Raw genomic sequence first — 22,291 nt, 5'->3', positions numbered from 1 at the left:
TATTAAGTGTTTATAAAATTCCCTATGGAAAAACAATTGTAACCATTTCCCTGTGACTGCTAGGTTTTATGGGTATTATGACACCTCCACTGTGGGGCTCTATAACTTTGTCATCCTACAAAAAAACATGGTATAGAGGAGACAGACCCACTGGTTGCCCGCTAGGTTACAGAGAGCTGGTAGTACCATCCACCAAACATCCAGGTGTGAAACAGGAAAGGGACTCAGGGGGTATGCAAATTTGTTATAGAGCTGACCTAACCCACTCTTAAATGAGTCAAAACAGGAACATTTTGCATCTGGCTAGAAATTAATAAGGAAATGATCTCAACAGAGAAATGTCCTCATGTGTGCTACCTATATCACCCCAATAGAATCCCCATACTGTAACGATGACAGCTTTTCCATCCTACAGGTAGAGATCAGCCATTTCCAGATCCAGGGACATGTACTAGTCTGTGGCGACCTAAATGCCAGAACTGGACAAAAACCTGACACTCAGCACACAGGGGGACAAACACCTACCTGGAGGTGACAGTATTTCCTCCCAAATATGCCCCCCTAGACACAACTATGACAAAACAACCAACAAAAATGGATCATAACTCCTGCAGCTCTGTCGTACGCTGGGTCTGTACATAGTCAATGTTAGGCTTCGAGGAGACTCCTATGGTAGGTACACCTACAGCTCATCCCTTGGCAGTAGTACTGGAGATTACTTGATCATTGACCTCAACCCAGAATCTCTCAGGGCGTTCAGTCAGCTGACTAACACCTCTATCAGATCACAGCAAAATCACAGTCTACCTGAACAGCGCGATACTCAATCATGAGCCAAAGGAACTGCGCAATATTAAGAAATAACTGGAAGGAAAGTAGTGTAGAAACCTACCAAAAAACTATTAGGCAACAACACATTCAATCCCCTTTAGACAACTTCTTGGACAAAACATTTCCCTGTAATAGTGAAGGTGTAAACTTGGCAGTAGAAAGCCTAAACAGTATATTTGACCTTTCAGCTTGCCTATCAAATCTAAACATTATAAAACGGACAACCAAAGAAAATTAACAGCAATGACAAATGGTTTGATGAAGAATGCAAAAACCTAAGAAAGAAATTGAGAAACCTGTCCAACCAAAAACATAGACACGGAAAACCTGGGTCTACGCCTTCACTATGGTGAATCACTAAAACAATACAGAAATACACTACGCAAACAGAAGGAACAGCACTTCAGAAATCAGCTCAATGCAATTTAAGAATCCATAGAATCTAACCACTTCTGGGAAAATTGGAACACACCAAACAAACAACCACACCAAGAGTTAACTATCCAAAACGGAGATGTGTGGATAAACCACTTCTCCAATCTTTTTGGGTCTTTAACAAACAGCAAAAACATATACATGATGAATTACGAATCTTAGAATCAGCTATTAAAGACTACCAGAACCCACTGGATTCTCCAATTACATTGAATGAACAACAGGACAAAATACAAACCCTTCAACCCAAAAAGGCCTGTGGTACTGATGGTTTCTTACATGAAATGATCAAATATACAGACCACAAATTCCAATTGGCTATACTTAAACTCTTTAACATAATCCTTAGCTCTGGCATCTTGGAACCAAGGACTAATAACCCCAATACACAAAAGTGGAGACAAATTTGACCCCAATAACTACCATGGGATATGCGTCAACAGCATTTTTGGGAAAATCCTCTGCATTATCATTAACAGCAGACTCAAATTAGCTTTTTACCAAATTACCATACGACAGACCACGTATTCACCCTGCAGACCCTAATTGACAAACAAACAAACCAAAACAAAGGCAGTCTTCTCATGCTTTGTTGACTTCAAAAAAGCTTTTGACTCAATTTGGAATGAAGGTGTGCTATACAAATTGATGGAAAGGGGTGTTGGGGGAAAAACATACATTATAAAATCCATGTACACAAACAACAAGCGTGTGGTTAAAATTGCCAATAAACACACACATTTCTTTCCACAGGGATGTGGGGTGAGACAGATGCAGCTTCAGCCCCACTCTCTTCAACATATAAATCAACGAATTGGCGAGGGCACTAGAACAGTCTGCAGCACCAGGTCTCACCCTACTAGAATCTGAAGTAAAATGTCTACTGTTTGCTGATGATCTGGTGCTTCAGTCCCCAACCAAGGAGGGTCTACAGCAGCACCTAGATGTTCTGCACAGATTCTGTCAGATCTGGGCCCTGCCAGTAAATCTCAGTAAGACAAAAAATAATGGTGTTCCAAAAAAGGTCCAGTTGCCAGGACCACGAAGACAAATTCCATCTAGACACCGTTGCCCTAGAGCACACAAAAAACGATACATACCTTGGCCTAAACATCAGCGTCACAGGTAACTTCCACAAAGCTGTGAACGATCTGAGAGACAAGGCAAGAAGGGCCTTCTATGCTATCAAAAGGAACATAAAATTCAACATACCAATTAGGATCTGGCAAAAATACTTGAATCAGTTATAAAACCCATTGCCCTTTATGGTTGTGAGGTCTGGGGTCCGCTCACCAACCAAGAATTCACAAAATGGGACAAACACCAAATTGAGACTGCATGCATAATTCTGCAAAAATATCCTGTGTGTACAATGTAAAATAATGCATGCAGAGTTAGGCCAATACCTGCTAATTATCAAAATCCAGAAAAGAGATGTTAAATTCTACAACCACCTAAAAGGAAGCGATTCCCAAACCTTTCATAACAAAGCCATTACATACAGAGAAATTAACCTGGAGAGAGTCCCCTAAGCAAGCCGATCCTGGGGCTCTGTTCACAAACACAAACAGACCCCACAGAGCCCCACTGTGACTGACCCAAAATAAAAGGATATCTTAATGTACAGACTCCAATTTTTGTTTACTCTTTCTTGAACTGCATTGTTGGTTAGGGGCTTGTAAGTAAACATTTCACAGGAAAGGGTACACATGTTGTATTCGGCGCATGTGACAGATAACATTTGATTTGACTCCGTGAGCTTTGCTATTGAGAAAGGTTGCCGTAGGCAGACCTGGCTCTCAAGAGAAGACAGGCTATGTGCACTTCCCACAAAATGAGGTGGAAACTGAGTTGCACTTTCTAACCTCCTGCCAAATGTATGACCATATTAGAGACACATATTTCCCTCAGATTACACAAACCCACAAAGAATTAAAAAACAAATCCAATTTTAATAAACTCCCATATCTATTGGGTGAAATACCACAGTGTGCAATCACAGCAGCAAGTTGTGTGACCTGATGCCACAAGAAAAGAGCAAACAGTTAAGAACAAACACCATTGTAAATACAACCCATATTTATTTATTTTCCCTTTTTGTACATTAACTATTTGCACATCGCTACAACACTGTATATAGACATAATGACAATTGAAATGTCTTTATTCTTTAGGAACTTGTGTGAGTGTATTTACTTTATTGTTTATCCATTTCACTTGCTTTGGCAATGTAAACATATTTCCCAAGCTAATAAAGCCCCTTGAATAGAGCGAGAGAGAAAAGCAACAATAAGTCTTACTTTAGAAAGCATTTTCAAGTTTAGGAATCTCATTCAGAAACACATATCTTATGTTGTCCCATAAACATCATACCTATATGTTCTATGTTGTCCCATACCTAATGTCGTCTCCAGGCTCAATTGCTACTGCATATAGACAGGTTGACAGAGAGCCAGGTGGTGGATGACATTATCCCTTACCTATATGTTGTCCTAAGGGCATCATACCTATTTGTCCAAGGAACATCAACCTGGTATTGGGTAACCCAGAGTTTCCCAAACTCTGTCCTGGGGCCCCCTCTGGGTGCACATTCTGTTTTTTACCCTAGCATTACATAAGCTGATTCAAATAATCAAAGTATGATGTAATGCTAGGACAGGACCGAATTTGGGAAACGCTGGGGTAACCTACCCTTATGCCTCTCCTTAATGTAAATATGCCTCTCCTTAATGTAAATATGCCTTGTCCATTGCTTGTCCATTGCTGTTCTGGTTAGTGTTTATTGGCTTATTTCACTGTAGAGATTCTAGCCCTGCTCTCTATACCATATCCAACCTCTCAGTTCCACCACCCACATATGCGATGACATCACCTGGTTTCAATGATGTTTCTAGAGACAATATCTCTCTCATCATCACTCAATACCTAGGTTTACCTCCACTGTATTCACATCCTACCATACCTTTGTCTGTACATTATTCCTTTAAACTATTTTATCGCCCCCAGAAACCTCCTTTTACTCTCTGCTCTAGTAGCTCTAGGCGACCAATTCTCATAGCTTTTAGCCGTACCCTTATCCTACTCCTCCTCTGTTCCTCTGGTGATGTAGAGGTGAATCCAGGCCCTGCAGTACCTGGCTCCACTCCTATTCCCCAGGCGCTCTCTTTTGATGACTTCTGTAACCGTAATAGCCTTGGCTTCATGCATGTTAACATTAGAAGCCTCCTCCCTAAGTTTGTTTTGTTCACTGCTTTAGCACACTCTGCCAACCCGGATGTTTTAGCCGTGTCTGAATCCTGGCTTAGAAAGACCACCAATAATTCAGACATTTTCATCCCCAATTACAAGATTTTCAGACAAGATAGAACGGCCAAAGGGGGCGGTGTTGCAATCTACTGCAAAGACTGCCTGCAGAGTTCTGTTATACTATCCAGGTCTGTTCCCAAACAATTTGAACTTCTACTTTTAAAAATCCACCTCTCTAAAAACAAGTCTCTCACCGTTGCCGCCTGCTATAGACCACCCTCTGCCCCCAGCTGTGCTCTGGACACTATATGTGAACTGATTGCCCCCCATCTATCTTCAGAGCTCGTGCTGCTAGGCGACCTAAATTTGAACATGCTCAACACCCCAGCCACCCTACAATCTAAGCTTGATGCCCTCAATCTCACACAAATTATAAATGAACCTACCAGGTACCACCCCAATTCCGTAAACACGGGTACCCTCATAGATATCATCCTAACAAACTTGCCCTCCAAATACACCTCTGCTGTTTTCAACCAAGATCTCAGCGATCACTGCCTCATTGCCTGCATCCGTAATGGGTCAGCGGTCAAACGACCTCCACTCATCACTGTCAAACGCTCCCTGAAACACTTCAGCGAGCAGGCCTTTCTAATCGACCTGGCCGGGGTATCCTGGAAGGATATTGATCTCATCCCGTCAGTAGAGGATGCCTGGTCATTTTTTAAAAATGCCTTCCTCACCATCTTGAATAAGCATGCCCCATTCAAGAAATTTAGAACCAGGAACAGATATAGCCCTTGGTTCTCTCCTGACCTGACTGCCCTTAACCAACAGAAAAACATCCTATGGCGTTCTGCATTAGCATCGAACAGCCCCCGTGATATGCAACTTTTCAGGGAAGCCAGAAACCAATATACACAGGCAGTTAGAACAGCCAAGGCTAGCTTTTTCAAGCAGAAATTTGCTTCCTGCAACACAAATTCAAAAAAGTTCTGGGACACCGTAAAGTCCATGGAGAATAAGAACACCTCCTCCCAGCTTCCAACCGCTCTGAAGATAGGAAACACTGTCACCACCGACAAATCCACTATAATTGAGAATTTCAATAAGCATTTTTCTACGGCTGGCCATGCCTTCCACCTGGCTACCCCTACCCCGGACAACAGCACTGCCCTCCCCTCTGCTACTCGCCCAAGCCTTCCCCATTTCTCTTTCTCCCAAATACAGTCAGCTGATGTTCTTAATGAGCTGCAAAATCTGGACCCTTACAAATCAGCCGGGCTAGATAATCTGGACCCTTTCTTTCTAAAACTATCTGCTGAAATTGTTGCCACCCCTATTACTAGCCTCTTCAACCTCTCTTTCGTGTCGTCTGAGATCCCCAAAGATTGGAAAGCAGCTGCGGTTATCCCCCTCTTCAAAGGGGGGGACACCCTTGACCCTAACTGCTACAGACCTATATCTATCCTACCCTGCCTTTCTAAGGTCTTCGAAAGCCAAGTCAACAAACAGATTACCGACCATTTCGAATCACACCACACCTTCTCCGCTATGCAATCTGGTTTCAGAGCTGGTCATGGGTGCACCTCAGCCACGCTCAAGGTCATAAACGATATCGTAACCGCCATCGATAGGAAACAATACTGTGCAGCCGTATTCATTGACCTGGCCAAGGCTTTTGACTCTGTCAATCACCACATCCTCATTGGCAGACTCGACAGCCTTGGTTTCTCTAATGATTGCCTCGCCTGGTTCACCAACTACTTCTCTGATAGAGTTCAGTGTGTCAAATCGGAGGGTCTGTTGTCCGGGCCTCTGGCAGTCTCTATGGGGGTGCCACAGGGTTCAATTCTTGGACCGACTCTCTTCTCTGTTTACATCAATGATGTCGCTCTTGCTGCTGGTGATTCTCTGATCCACCTCTACGCAGACGACACTATTCTGTATACTTCTGGCCCTTCTTTTGACACTGTTAACAACCCTCCAGGCGAGCTTCAATGCCATACAACTCTCCTTCCGTGGCCTCCAACTGCTCTTAAATACAAGTAAAACCAAATGCATGCTCTTCAACCGATCGCTGCCTGCTCCTGCCCGCCTGTCCAACATCACTACTTTGGACGGCTCTGACTTAGAATATGTGGACAACTACAAATACCTAGGTGTCTGGTTAGACTGTAAACTCTCCTTCCAGACCCACATCAAACATCTCCAATCCAAAGTCAAATCTAGAATTGGCTTCCTATTCCGCAACAAAGCATCCTTTACTCATGCTGCCAAACATACCCTTGTAAAACTGACCATCCTACCAATCCTCGACTTCGGCGATGTCATTTACAAAATAGCCTCCAAAACCCTACTCAATAAATTGGATGCAGTCTATCACAGTGCCATCCGTTTTGTCACCAAAGCCCCATATACTACCCACCACTGCGACCTGTACACTCTCGTTGGCTGGCCCTCGCTTCATACTCGTCGCCAAACCCACTGGTTCCAGGTCATCTACAAGACCCTGCTAGGTAAAGTCCCCCCTTATCTCAGCTCGCTGGTCACCATAGCAGCACCTACCTGTAGCACGCGCTCCAGCAGGTATATCTCTCTAGTCACCCCCAAAACCAATTCTTCCTTTGGACGCCTCTCCTTCCAGTTCTCTGCTGCCAATGACTGGAACGAACTACAAAAATCTCTGAAACTGGAAACACCTATCTCCCTCACTAGCTTTAAGCACCAGCTGTCAGAGCAGCTCATAGATTACTGCACCTGTACATAACCCATCTACAATTTAGCCCAAACAACTACCTCTTTACCTACTGTATTTATTTATTAATTTATTTTGCTCCTTTGCACCCCATTATTTCTGTCTCTACTTTGCACTTTCTTCCAATGCAAACCAACCATTCCAGTGTTTTTTAGTTTTTATTTTACTTGCTGTGTTGTACTCACTTCGCCTCCATGGCCTTTTTATATTTTATTTATTTATACATATATCTGTTTGCCTTCACCTCCCTTATCTCACCTCACTTGCTCACATTGTATATAGACTTATTTTTTTTCACTGTATTATTGACTATATGTTTGTTTTTACTCCATGTGTAACTATGTGTTGTTGTATGTGTCGAACTGCTTTGCTTTATCTTGGCCAGGTCGCAATTGTAAATGAGAACGTGTTCTCAATTTGCCTACCTGGTTAAATAAAGGTTAAATAAATAAAATAAATAAATAAATTATGTATCTTCACCTTTTTTTATGTAGTTTCATCACATACTTTTGTTTGTGGATATTGTAGACACAGAAAGTACATGCCCACGGCTCTCCACAATCCTCCATCCATCACAGAATACATAGATGTTAACTGACTATTTAAATGTCCAACAAGGCTTCCTTTGCAGACCTTTCAGTGGGACAATTAGAGCTTGGTTGGTTCTACATTCTTTATACTACAAATCCCACAATTCCATATGCTTAGCTTCTGACGTCTTGAAGGGGAGGCGTGGCAATATTTTTCCTTCCCATATTTTATTTACTATATTTTATTTATTTATTTATGATTTTTTTTCTAGACAAAAATGGAGAACGATGGCCTCAAATCTTACCAAGAGCATACGGACGATTAAACGTGTCTTCAATTCGGTAGCAAGGTAGCTGACGAGCTAATAAAAAACCCACAAAACAAGAATCACACAATAGAGAACGAGAACAATAGCCACGTTCACCCGTCTATTCAGATTGTCTCTTTCATTTTGACTGGAATTTATAGGGAAAACCGCAGCAGACATTTAAACTGCGAAATAAGATTTTTTTTTTAATACGCTTTGTCTCGAAATCATATGCCATTTTGCATGTTTTGAAGACCTCAAGAACACGTTGGAAGACATTTGAGAGACCAAGAAACAGGGATAGGGGTCAAAGAAAGGAGTGAATGGCACAAAAAAACGCTGTGTTGCGTCTTGAAATGTATTGTTACATACCCATTCGGCAACCCTTTACATCTCTGCCTAATCTAGAGTAGAGAGAACACTGGCAAGAAGGGAAAATCGAGCTATCTTTCTAGCTACAATTACCACTGTAACAACATGGAACGCATGTGAACGTGCCACACGGGACCCAGAATCAGCAAGAAAGGCTGCAGGAGAAAGAAACAAGGAAGCGATCCCCTAACAGCTAATATAAAAGCTAGCTAGCTAACTGTTGGCTAATAATATTATTTCTAATGCGCGACCAAGGAGTATGCGACTCGATATCAAGAGGTTAGTAATTATAACAGTTTACCACTAAACTCACATCTTCAATGTGATCAGGTATCTACTACATTGTTTTTGCAAGATGCTGAGCAATATGAAAGAGGAAGATCATAGTGCAGGGAAGCGAATGGAGGAGAGATGACGGAGGACTTTGTGTGTAATTAATTGATCATTTTATTAGTTTAAATAACAAATCTTTTTTTCAATGTTATTCATGTACAGCATGTTCACTACACAACATACGTACTAACTACGTACAGTAGCCAGTAAAGCAGCCACACTAGTTAGCTAGCTAACGTTAGCTGCTAAGTTATTGGCTGCGCATCTATATTGTAGCTAGCTAGCTAACGTTAGTCATCCAAATCAATCTTGCGCTACAGGCCATAATACGTGCAGCCATGTATTATTACAGAAGTCCCTCCCAACAAACAACATTGCTATTTACATTACAAGCATGTTTTTTCAATACGTGATTTATGTGCTAAGTAAATGCTTGTTGTGATTGTTAGCAAGCAGGCTAACAAGCTTGCTTGCCACAGCAGCTAGCAACGCCAATACTTGGTTGAATGATTTGTTTCCATCTAATGAATCAAACCCCAGTATTTACTGAATTATTTCCTATAAAACATGTCACTGGATGTAAGTTTACTGCGCTATAACACACCCATTTAATGCCTTGGCTTGATTGGCAAAGGTTCCTCTGGGGAGGCACACATTGAAATGACTGTTTTGATTTCACGAGTGCCTGGCTGGTACTAACATCTATCTCAGTTCAGTTTCTGCAATATCATGCCTCTGTCCTTCCTTACCCTCTCTCCTTCCTTAGCCCCTCTTTGTGTGAGATGGAGAGAGACCATACACTTGGTCCATGTTTGGCTCTAATTTATAACATCCTATATTATCATCATCTATGCTTTTCACCCCCCCTAAGCCAGCAAGGTGTCATTGCATTAATGTCTCATTATATTCCACACGTATCTGTTTATCTACATGGATTCATGCAAAGTATAGCCTAGAAATTAGGGTTGGGCTGATATATGATTAATTTGAATATCGTGATATTTGACATTGATGATATATCGGGAAGTGCAAGACTATACTCTGTTTGATCTTTACAAATCAAAACTGTGCAGTTTTATCAGTTAGGCTGCATCAATATGTTGTAAATTAAGTCCAAATGAATTAACAGAGATGATTTAATGAGAATGCAACTAATATTGTAAATAAGCACACAAATTTTACAGTCTATTATGATTTAGTCATTAACAGCGCAAAACGATTTTTGAATATCGCGATATTTGGAGTAGCATATTGTAGAAGAGGTCTTCTCAAATATGGCCCAACCCTACTACACATCTGACATGATATCAAATATATTTTTATTCGTCACATGTTTCGTAAACAACAGGTGTAGACTAACAGTGGCAATGCAGTGACAACGAAAATAGAGAAATAATAGAAAAGTAATAATAGATACCCAATGAGTAACGATAACTGGGCTGTATACACGGGGTACCAGTAACGAGTCGACGTCCAGGGGTACAAAGTAATTGAGGTATGTGTTCATAAAACTAGGGATAGAGTGATTAGGCAACAGGATAGATATAAACAGTAGCAGACGGATATGTGATGAGTAATACAAAAAAAAATATGTAAAAAGGGTCAATGCAGATAGTCCGGGTAGCTATTTGGTCAACTATTTAGCAGCCTTATGGCTTGTGGTAGAACCTGTTCAGGGTCCTGTTGGTTCCAGACTTGGTGAATCGGTACCGCTTGCTGTGCGGTAGCAGAGAGAACAGTCAATGAATCGGGTGGCTGGAGTCTTTGAGAATTTGTAGGGCCTTCCTCTGACAATGCCTGGTATAGAGGTCCTGGATGGCAGGGAGCTTGGCCCCAGTCATGTACTAGGCTGGATGCACCACCCTCTGTAGCGCCTTGCAGTTGCTATACCAAGCGGTGATTCAGCCAGTCAAGATGCTCTCAATGGTGCAGCTGTATAACTTTTTGAGGCTCTTAGCGCCCACGCCATCTGAGGGCCATCTTTTCAGCCTCCTGTGGGGAAGAGTCATTGTCGTTCCCTCTTTGCGACTGTTCGTGTGTGTCGACAATGATAGATCCTTAGTGGTGTGGAAACCAAGGAACTTGAAACTCTCAACCCGTTCTTCTACAGCCCTGTTGATGTGAATGAGGGCGTGCTTGGCCCTCCGTTTCCTGTAGTCCACAATCAGCTCTTTTATCTAGCTGACTTTGAGGGAGAGGTTGTTGTCCAGGCACCACACTGACAGGTCTCGGACCTCCTCCCTATACGCTTTCTCATTGCCGTCGGTGATCAGGCCTACCACTGTCGTGTTGTCAGCATACTTAATGATGGTGATGAAGTCGTGCGGCCACACAGTTGTGGGTAAACAGGGAGTACAGAAGGGGACTAAGCATGCACCCCTGAGGGCCCCCCCCCTGAGGGTCAATGTGGCGGACTTGTTGTTGCCTACCCTCACCACCTGGGAGTGGCCCGTCAGGAATTCCAGGATTCAGTTGCAGAGGGAGGTGTTCAGTCCCAGGGTCCTTAGCTTAATGATGAGCTTGGTGGGCACTATGGTGTTGAACGCTGAGCTGTAATCAATGAACAGCATTCTCACAGGTGTTCCTCTTGTCCAGGTGGGAGAGGGCAGTGTGGATTGCTATAGAGATTGTGTCATCTGTGGATCTGTTGTGGCGGAAAGCAAATTGGAGTGGGTCCAGGTTATCTGGGGTGATGGTGTTGATGTTTCATGGCTACAGATGTGAGTACTACGGGGGATAGTCATTTAGAGGTTACCTTGGCATTCTTTTGCACAGGGACTATGGTGGTCAGCTTGAAACATGAAGGTATAACAGACTGGGTCAGGGAGAGGCTGAACATTTCAGTGATGACACTTGCCAGCTGGGCCTTGAATGTTAACCTGTTTTAAATGTCTTACTCACGTCGGCTACGGAGAGAGTGATCACACAATCGTTCGGGATAGCTGGTGCTCTCGTGCATGGTTCAGTGTTGCTTGCTTCAAAGCGAGCTTACAAGGCATTTAGCTTGTCTGGTAGGCTGGCTGGGCAGCTCACGGCTGCTAGACTGGCTGGACAGCTCACGGCTGCGACTTCCACTGAAGTCCAAAAAAAGCCTTTTGAATTCTATCCGAAGGGAATCAGTTGTCGTTGTTAACAGGCAAAATATGCCTAACCCTCATGTAATTGTGCAGTAGATAGGCCTGTACAGTTGTTTCCTATAGGTTTTTAAATAAGTACTATGCCTTAAAGTACCATCCAGAGATTGTGGCACCAACTTTAAACTTGCCCTCTTAAAGGTTCTGAAAACAGAAGAAATGGATCCTAATGCAGTTCATCCACTGGCTGAAGGTCCACAGAGACAACGGTTGTGCCATCAGTGAGCACTTAATTTGAAACGCAGTTACTCAAAATGTCAGAGAGTGTAAACAAATGTCCAAGATCTAATGATGAATCATGGGACCATTAGACATTTCAAAGCCTATTCCCTCAGCCTAAAATATATCAGTTTAGTTGCCCACGCAATGCAATTTGAACCTCCCAAAACCCCTCAACATCCTCAGTCACTTATGATGCAATAATGATCTTCCTGGCCAGTCTCTCGTTCGAGGCAGGAACCACATTCTTCTTTACAGAAGAGAAGACCCAGGGCCTCAGTGCATTCGCCACGGGCTCTTTGATCATGGCTGTTTTGAGGAAATGTAGGATCACCTGTGATAGTTCCTAGAGTGAAGGGGCGAGGCGGGATTTGTTGTTACAAGAAACAATATCTGTTAAGTTCCCGAGGCTTTGTGTTCCAAGTTAAGCAACTCGCTTGGGGCCTGTAACATGGGCTTGGGCTAAGAGTAAACCAGCCCTATTTTTATTAGAGGCCATGGAATGCGGAGAGTCCATATACTCCCTACAGTATGTGCCCTGTTGTATTTGATAACACAGGGGTAAAGAGCATAGAGCATACACTAGCCTGTCAGCACTTATGGTGTCTGTCTGAGGAGTAGTCTAGAGAGCAGACTGGCCTCCTGTTGCCCACTAGTGTTTGCACTGTCAGTCTTTCTCTTGGTCTCTTACATGGGTCTATGAATGCACTGGCATGCGTGTTCAGTATGTTCACTGAATAAGCTCTTGTCCTTTCTCCTCTTTCCTTCTCTTTATCTATCCTGCTCTCTTTGGCGCACACCCCAGTTTGTGTATGTTCCTGAACTGTTTGTCCTCCCTCCCATATGACATGAGGGGATATTCCGATTGGGGTGCTTATCTGTATTTGCAGTGCATATTTGTGCTAACCGGTCAAATTTTCTTCAGTTACTGCAAAGTGGATGTCCGGATGTTAACCTGTCTCCCGTTTTCCAGTTGACTGCCGTGTATGTAAAGTTTGTGTTGGCCGCTCTCCTCAGTTGACTGCAGAGGGGATGTCAGACAGTATGTGCATATGGTATAGTCTTATACAGTTACAGCCTATCTTATGTACAGTGCATTTGGAAAGAATTCAGAACCCTTCACTTTGTTACAGTACAGACTTTCTCTAAAATGTATTAAATCGTTTCCCCCCCTCATCAATCTACACACAATACCCCTAATGACAAAGAAAAAACAAGTTTTAGAAATGTTTGTTAATTTGTTAAAAATAAACTGAAGTATTACATTTTACAGTACTTTGTTGAAGCTCCTTTGGCAGCGATTACAGCCTTGAGTATTCTTGGGTATGACGCTACAAGCTTGGCACACCTGTATTTGGGGAGTTTCATTCTTCTCTGTAGATCCTTTCAATATCCTGTCAGGTTGGTTGGGGAGCGTCACTGCACAGCTATTTTCACGTCTCTCCAGAGATGTTTGATCTGGTTCAAGTCTTGGTTCTGGCTGGGCCACTCAAATACAGTCAAAGACTTGTCCCGAAGCCACTCCTGCGTTGTCTTGGCTGTGTGCTTAGGGTCGTTGTACTGTTGGAAGGTGAACATTCACCCCAGTCTAAGGTCCTGAGCACTCTGGAGGAGGTTTTCTTTAAGGATCTCTGTACTTTGCTCCATTCATCTTTCCCTGGTTCCTGACTACTCTTCCAGTCCCTGCCGCTGAAAAACATCTCCATCTCTGGAGCTCTGTCAGAGTGACCATCGGGTTCTTTGTCACCTCCCTGACCAAGGCCTTTCTCCCCTGATTGCTCAGTTTGGCCTGGTGGCCGGCTCTAGGAAGGTGGTTCCATACTTCTTCCATTTAAGAATGATGGCGGCTGCTGTGTTCTTGGGGACCTTCAATGCTGCAGAAAGTTGTAGGTACCCTTCCCCAGATCTGTGCCCCGACAGAATCCTGTCTTGGAGCTTTACGGATAATTTCTTTGACCTCATGGCTTAGTTTCTGCTCTGACATGCATTGTCAACTGTGGGACCTTTATAGAGATAGACAGGTGTGCCTTTCCAAATCATGGCCAATCAATTGAGTTTACCACAGATGGACCATTCAAGTTCTAGAAACCTGTCAAGGATGATCAATGGAAACAGGATGCACCTGGGCTCAATTTTGAGTCTCATAGCAAAGGGGCTGAATACTTATGTAAATAAGGTATCTGTTTTTTGTGTAGATAAAGAATAGAATAAGGCTGTAATGTAACAAAACGAGGGACTGAATACTTTCCGAATGCACTGTATACATTTGTGTTTACCTGTATTGTTTTTTCTCCAGAGGGGAGGTCTGGCTGCTGGCATCTAGTATATGTAGTTTATATTTGTATTGACCTGTGTGTCTCCTCTCCCCAGTTGACTGCAGAGGGGATGTCAGGCAGTAAGGCTCTGGGAGGGGCACGGCGGCGGCGGACGCGGTGCCGACGCTGTCAGGCCTGCATGCGGACCGAGTGCGGCGAGTGCCACTTCTGCAAGGACATGAAAAAGTTTGGCGGGCCCGGAAGGATGAAGCAGTCCTGTCTGCTCCGACAGTGCACAGCCGTAAGTTAGAACACACACACTAGTGATGGGGGGAGAAATCAGTTACATATCAGGATATTATTTTTGAGGTGTTATCATTTTTACAATATTGCAATATTGTTTTTTTCTGCTAGTTGGCTGTACCTGTACCAAAACTCCAGTATTTTTTCCTTCATAGCTTGTTCTCCATCTTCTTTTTAAATAGGCAGCCTATTTGTTTTCAGCAACTTATGCTCTCTCTTGTCCCTCTGCAGTAGACATATGGTGAGCAATATATTTGAACATTGAATCGCAATAAAATCACAGTATCGAATTGCAATACATATAGAATTGAGAATTGCAATATATATCGTATCGGCACCAATATCGTATTGTGAGGTCCCCGGCAATTCCCAGCCCTAACACGCACTGCTCATTCTTGCCTCGTTACCAATATTATTCTACTCTCACTAGGAAAAGTGCCACTGCTCTATTGCATCCAAAAGTGAATGTATTAGTAAATGTATCAATTGTACAACTGATGCCATTTTCTAGATAGGATGTAACATCTGACACTAACTTCTGGAACATGCACAGTACATACATTCGGAAAGTATTCAGACCCTTTACCTTTTCCACATTTTGTTACGTTACAGCCTTATTCTAAATTGGATTAAAGAAAAAAATATTGTGCCCCATAATGACAAAGCGATAATGGGTTTTTAGAAATTTTTGCAAATGTATTAATTAAAAAACGGATACCGTACTTAGGTATTCAGACCCATTGCTATGAGACTCGAAATTGAGCTCCGGTGCATCCTGTTTCCATTGATCATCCTTGAGATGTTTCTACAACTTGATTGGAGTCCACCTGTGGTAAATTCAATTGATTGGACATGATTTGGAAAGGCACACACCTGTCTATATAAGGTCCCACAGTTGACAGTGCATGTCAGAGCAAAAACCAAGTCATGAAGTCGAAGGAATTGTCCGTGAAGCTCCGAGACAGGATTGTGTCGAGGCACAGATCTGGGGAAGGGTAACAAAACATTTCTGCAGCGTTAAAGTTCCCCAAGAACACAGTGGCCTCCATCATTCTGAAATGGAAGAAGTATGGAATCACCAAGGCTCTTCCTAGAGCTGGCTGCCCGGCCAAACTGAGCAATCGAGGGAGAAGGGCCTTGGTCAGGGAGGTGATCGAGGACCTGATATTCACTCTGACAGAGAACCAGAGTTCCTATGCGGCGATGGGAGAACCTTCCAGAAGGACAACCATCTTTGCCGCACTCCACCAATCAAGCCTTTATGGTAGAGTGGCCAGACGGATGCCACTCCTCAGTCAAAGGCAAATGACAGCCCTCTTGGAGTTTGCCTGAAGGACTCTCAGACCATTAGAAACAAGATTCTCTGGTCTGATGAAACCAAGATTGAACTCTTTGGCCTGAATGCCAAGCGTCATGTGTAGAGGAAACCTGGAAACATCCCTACGGTGAGGCATGGTGGTGGCAGCATCATGCTGTGGGGTTGTTTTTTAGTGGCAGGGACTGGGAGACTAGTCAGGAACGATGGAAAGATGAACAGAGTAAAGTACAGAGATCCTTAATGGAAACCTGCTCCAGAGTGCTCAGGACCTCAGACTGGGGCAAAGGTTCACCTTCCAACAGGATAATGACCCTAAGCACACAGCCAAGACAATGCATGAGTGGTTCGGGACAAGTCTCTGAATGTCCTTGTGTGACCCGGACTAGAACCCGATCGAACATCTCTGGAGAGACCTGAAAATAGCTGTGCAGTGACGCTACCCATCCAACCTGACAGAGCTTGAGAGGATCTGCAGAGAAGAATGGGAGAAACTCCCCAAATACAGGTTTGCCAAGCTTGTAGCGTCATACCCAAGAAGACTCGATGCTGTAATCGCTGCCAAAGGAGCTTCAACAAAGTACTGAGTAAAGGGTCTGAATACTTATGTAAATGTTATTTACGGTTTTAATATTTGATACATTTGCAAAAAATTCTAAACCTTTATTTGCTTTATCAATAAGGGGTATTGTGTGTAGATTAGGGGGGGTGACAATTTAATACATTTTAGAATAAGGCTGTAACGTTACAAAATGTGGAAAAAGTCAAGGGGTCTGAATAGTTTCCGAGTGCACTGTATACTGTTGTCGTTTTCAATGTGTAATGAGATTTGATTGGCATCTGGTATATAGAGCACATTACCTAACCTATAGCTTAATTAACCTCAGTATCAAATATTGTAATTTATCTACGTAAGACTGAAGTTAAGGTTGTTTTTCCTGTTACACAAACCTTCCACCCTGCCAAACAATGAACGTGAAGAAGGGAGTCTCCACATCCACTGCTAACATGTTGTGACCCGCGTCTTTTCCCAAACGTGAAAGGACGAGCTTTAAGAGCTTTTGGCATATCCCTCGCACTTATTGAGATCCCGTCTAAACAGAAACCACTGTTTAGACTGGAATATAAACTCACGTTGTTTATGATACACAATCGATTGACAACCCATTGACTACAGTTACAGTGCCTTCAGAAAATATTCATACTCCTTGATTTGCATAAATATGCACACCCATTTGACACTCCAAATTGAGGTCCGGTGCATCCAATTTCCTTTGATCATCCTTGATGTTACTACAACTTGATTGGAGTCCACCTGTGGCCAATTTAAATTGTTTGGACATGATTGAGAAAGAAAAACACCTGTCTACATAAGGTCCCACAGTTGACCGTGCATGTCAGAGCAGAAACTATACCATGACGTCTGAGGAACTGTCTGTAGATCTCTGAGATAGAATTGTGATGAGGCATATATCTGGGGGAAGGGTATAAAACCACTTCTAGAGTTTTGAAAGTTTCCAAGAGCACATTGGTCTCGAAAAAATATGGAACTACCCAGACTCTGCCTGGAGGTGACCGTCCGACCAACCTGCGCAAGAAGGACCTTGGTCAGGGAGGTGACCAAGAACCCAATAACTACTCTGACAGAACTACGAAGTTCCTTGGCTGAGATGGGAGAACCTGCCAGAAGGAAAGCGGTCTTATATGTGCTTTTGCATGTATGCCAGTGGGTATGCTGTATATAGGGTTGCAAAGGGTCGGAAATTTATTGAGAAATTTTCCATAGGAAGTTAATCCCTGGAATTTTGCTTAAATTCATCAGTCAGTTTATAACAGTGAACCTTTTTTGTGGGATACACAAGGCAATACTAGGTCTTGTGACATATTCTGGTTAAACTATCCCAAATTCAATGGAATTGCAACCCTCTGCATGCACGGTGCATTATTTTATCACATGTGCAGCTGATTCTCAAGATCTTGCACACTAATGAGATTATATTGAGCCCACATTACTACACTGTCTGAGCCAAGGACTATATGCTTTCTGGTAAGTTTTGATTACAATACTGGGTGGGGTGAATATATTTTCTGACATACATGATTTTGTTTTAACTATTAAATAGTAGCCTACAGCAAGGTGTTTAAATAATTTTAACTTGTTAACAATTTCTGCTAGTTAGTTTATTATTTATTATCTACCATGTGGGTTTTAGCTTGCTTGAGCCTGCTAACTGAGGAGTGTTAATTCACCTGTTTCCATACATGTTTCATTTTATAACATGTATCTTACAAATTAATTGTTTAATCTAACTGCTTAACTATTTATCTGTACATGGAATTGTAAACTCGGCAAAAAAAGAAATGTAAATTTTTCAGGACCCTGTCTTTCAAAGATAATTTGTAAAAATCCAAGTAACTTCACAGATCTTCATTGTAAAGGGTTTAAACACTGTTTCCCATGCTTGTTCACTGAACCATAAACAATTAATGAACATGCACCTGTGGAACGGTCGTTAAGACACTAACAGCTTACAGACGGTAGGCAATTAAGGTCACAGTTTTGAAAACTTAGGACACTGAAGAGGCCTTTCTACTGACTCTGAATAACACCAAAAGAAAGATGCCCAGGGTCCCTGCTCATCTGTGTGAACGTGCCTTAAGCATGCTGCAAGAAGGCATGAGGACTGCAAATGTAGCCAGGGCAATATTGCAATGTCTGTACTGTGAGACGCCTAAGACAGCGCTACAGGAAGACAGGACAGACAGTTGATTGTCCTCGCAGTGGCAGACCACGTGTAACGACACCTGCACAGGATCGGTACATCCGAACATCACACCTACGGGACAGGTACAGGATGGCAATAACAACTGCCCGAGTTACACCAGGAACGCACAATCCCTCCAGTGCTCAGACTGTCCGCAATCGGCTGAGAGAGGCTGGAATGAGGGCTTGTGGGCCTGTTGTAAGGCAGGTCCTCACCAGACATCAGCGGCAACTACGTCGCCTATGGGCACAAACCCACCGTCGCTGGACCAGACAGGAATGGCAAAAAGTGCTCTTCACTGACAAGTTGCAGTTCTGTTTCACTAGGGGTGATGGGTGGATTTGCATTTATCGTCGAAGGAATGAGCGTTACACCGAGGCCTGTACCCTGGAGCGGGATCGATTTGGAGGTGGAGGGTCCGTCATGGTCTGGGGCGGTGTGTCACAGCATCATCGGACTAAGCTTGTTGTCATTGCAGGCAATCTCAACGCTGTGCGTTACAGGGAAGACGTCCTCCCTCGTGATACCCTTCCTGCAGGCTCATCCTGACATGACCCTCCAGCATGACAATGCCACCTGCCATACTGCTCGTTCTGTGCGTGATTTCCTGCAAGACAGAAATGTCAGTGTTCTGCCATGGCCAGCGAAGAGCCCGGATCTCAATCCCATTGAGCACGTCTGGGACCTGTTGGATTGGAGGGTGAGGTCTTGGGCCATTCCCCCCAGAAATGTCAGGAAACTTGCAGGTGCCTTGGTGGAAGAGTGGGGTAACATCTCACAGCAAAAACGGGCAAATCTGGTGCAGTCCACGAGGAGGAGATGCACTGCAGTACTTAATGCAGCTGGTGGCCACACCAGATGCTGACAGTTACTTTTGATTTTGACCCCCCCCCCCCCTTTGTTCAGGGACACATTATTCCATTTCTGTTAGTCACATGTCTGTGGAACTTGTTCAGTTTGTCTGTTGTTGAACCCTGTTATGTTCATACAAATATTTACACATGTTAAGTTTGCTGAAAAGAAACACAGAGGACGTTTTTCTTTTTCCTTTTTCTTTTTCTTTTTACTACGTAAAAAAAAAATATATATCTTTACAGGCCAATGCCACGGGCACTGCCACAGGCACGATCTGATGTGTGGAGACATTTCACTGCAGCTAATGTAGAAGGAAAAGCTGTGTACATTTTGCAAATACTGTGCCAAATCAAATGTGATTTGATTTGGCAACAAAGATGCAGAATCATCTGGCCAAGTGCATGAAGTTAATTCAGCGCTCACAACACGCAACGTCTGACAAAAGTCCCTCTACTTCTATTCGATGTGAACATGATGAATCAGACACCTTATCGATAGCAACAGCTCATGGTCCTCCTGGAATCAGGTTTTTTGACTTAATGGAGGAACGTAGTCAGAGAAATTCTGATGAATGTCTTGCTTGAGCTGTGTATGCAACTGGTTCACCTCTGATGCTTACAGGCAATGTGTATTGGAAGAGATTTCTGAATGTTCTTCGCCCAGCATACACCCCTCCAATCTGTTGAACTCTGAGATACAGAGATCAAGTGGAGGTCAAGCAGACTGTATTGCAATCATCTCTGATGGGTGGTCGAATGTTCGTGGGCAAGGAATAATAAACTACATCATCTCTACCTCTCAACCAGTATTCTACAAGAGCACAGACACAAGGGACAACAGACACACCGGTCTCTACATTGCAGATGAGCTGAAGGCCGTCATCAATGACCTTCGTCCACAGAAGGTATTTGCACTGGTGACAGACAATGCTGTGAACATGAAGGCTGCTTGGTCTAAAGTGAGGGGTCCTACCCTCACACCACACCCATTGGCTGTGCTGCTCATGCATTAAATCTTCCCCACAAGGACATCATGGCACTGAAAACAATGGATACATTCTACAAAAGAGCCAAGGAAATGGTTAGGTATGTGATCAAGGTCCTCAAGTTATAGCAGCAATCTACCTCACCAAGCAAAGTGAGAAGAATAAGAGCACCACATTGAAGCTGCCCCGCAACACCCGTAGGGGTGGTGTTGTCATGTTTGACAGTCTCCTGGAGGGGAAGGAGTCTCCCAAGAAATGGCCATATCACAGTCTGCCGATTATGGACAGCCCCATCAAGAGGATCCTCCTGGATGATGTATTTTGGGAGAGAGGGGTAAGCAGCCTGAAACTCCTGAAACCAGTAGCAGTAGCCATTGCACGCGTTGAGGGAGACAATGCCACCCTGTCTGATGTTCAGACTCTGCTTGCAGATGTAAGAGGAGAAATCCGTACTGTCCTGCCCACTTCACTGTTGCTCCAAGCAAAGGAAACTGCAGTTCTGAAATGCATCAAAAAGCGTGAAGACTTCTGCCTTAAGCTCATACACGCCGCAGCGTACAAGTTGGACCCCAAGTATGCTGGCAAGAGCTTCCTGTCTGTTACAGAGATCAACAAGGCCTATGGTGTCTTGCCACCTTGGCCTGGATGAGGGCAAGGTTCTTGGCAGTCTGGCGAAGCACACTTCCAAGCAAGGTCTTTGGGATGGAGATGCAAACATATCTCATCAGCCACCTAGTGGAAGGGACTTTGGATCTGAGGCTCTTTCCCCTATTGCCTACATCATCCTCCAAATCCCACCAACATCAGCTGCCTCAGAGCGCAAATGGTCCTTGTTTGGGAACACACACACCAAAGCATATCCGGAAAAGTTTGAGGCTTTTTGAGCCTGACAATGAGCCATCCTCAACAAGGTTGGAAAGTGACAGTGAGCTTCAGAAAATCTGCAAGGAAGAATTGTGAGAGAATCCCCAAATCCAGATGTGCAAAGCTGATACAGACATACCCAAGACGACTCACAGTTGTAATTGCCGCCAATTGTGCTTCTATTGACTCGGGTGTGAATACTTATGTAAATTAGATTTCTGTATAAAATGTTCAATAAATGAGCTTTTTATTTTTATTTTTTAACATGCTTTCACTTTTTCATTATGGTGTATTGTGTGTAGTTGGGTGAGAGAGATCACTCATCAATTTTGAATTCAGGCTGTAACAACAAAATGTGCAATAAGTCAAGGGGAATGAATACTTTCTGAAGGCACTGTATGACATACAACATGTCAACTGTTTTTTGCTGCTTACATTCTGCAAATCGGCCTCTGGTTTAGCAAAGCTGTTTCAGAGAGCAAATGTCAACAAAATAGAGTAGTCATCCCCTGCATGAAAGTGGATAAGCTTGTTCAAACACTTTTAATGATTTAGGGTGTGATTTTTATCGATTTGGTTTGCGAATGCCTCAAATGGCATAGACGGCTGGTTGCTTAGACGTGGGAAATGTGATGTGTTTCCTTGGTAACTGAGCACATTGTTACTTGGGTGTTATTTTTTTGGGGGGGCGGGCAGCAATTTGCAATTTGCTTTGATCAGTTATGTTTTCTCGACGGATAGCTGGGAGACTGATCTTGTGGTGAAGGAAGGAAATTAGGTTGT

General features: G+C 43.3%; 1 protein-coding gene across 2 annotated transcripts in view; it reads left to right on the top strand.

Moving 5' to 3' along the window:
* LOC139579416 (F-box/LRR-repeat protein 19-like) overlaps nucleotides 1-22,291 on the top strand; it is a 40,231-nt gene that overhangs the window by 3,048 nt on the left and 14,892 nt on the right. Inside the window, exons 1-2 of one of the 2 annotated variants that reach the window (XM_071408041.1) lie at nucleotides 8,048-8,759; nucleotides 14,537-14,722. In XM_071408041.1, the coding sequence (XP_071264142.1) occupies nucleotides 14,552-14,722 (171 nt within the window). In that variant the 5' untranslated portion in view covers nucleotides 8,048-8,759; nucleotides 14,537-14,551. Of the gene's footprint in view, nucleotides 1-8,047; nucleotides 8,760-14,536; nucleotides 14,723-22,291 lie in introns of those variants that run through there. The other variant, XM_071408052.1, reaches the window with a different exon arrangement.

This window comes from Salvelinus alpinus, chromosome 1 (assembly GCF_045679555.1).
Source record: "Salvelinus alpinus chromosome 1, SLU_Salpinus.1, whole genome shotgun sequence".
NCBI lineage: Eukaryota > Metazoa > Chordata > Actinopteri > Salmoniformes > Salmonidae > Salvelinus > Salvelinus alpinus.
Note: the sequence above shows the minus strand (reverse complement) of the source record. Positions and strands in the feature narration are given on the sequence as shown.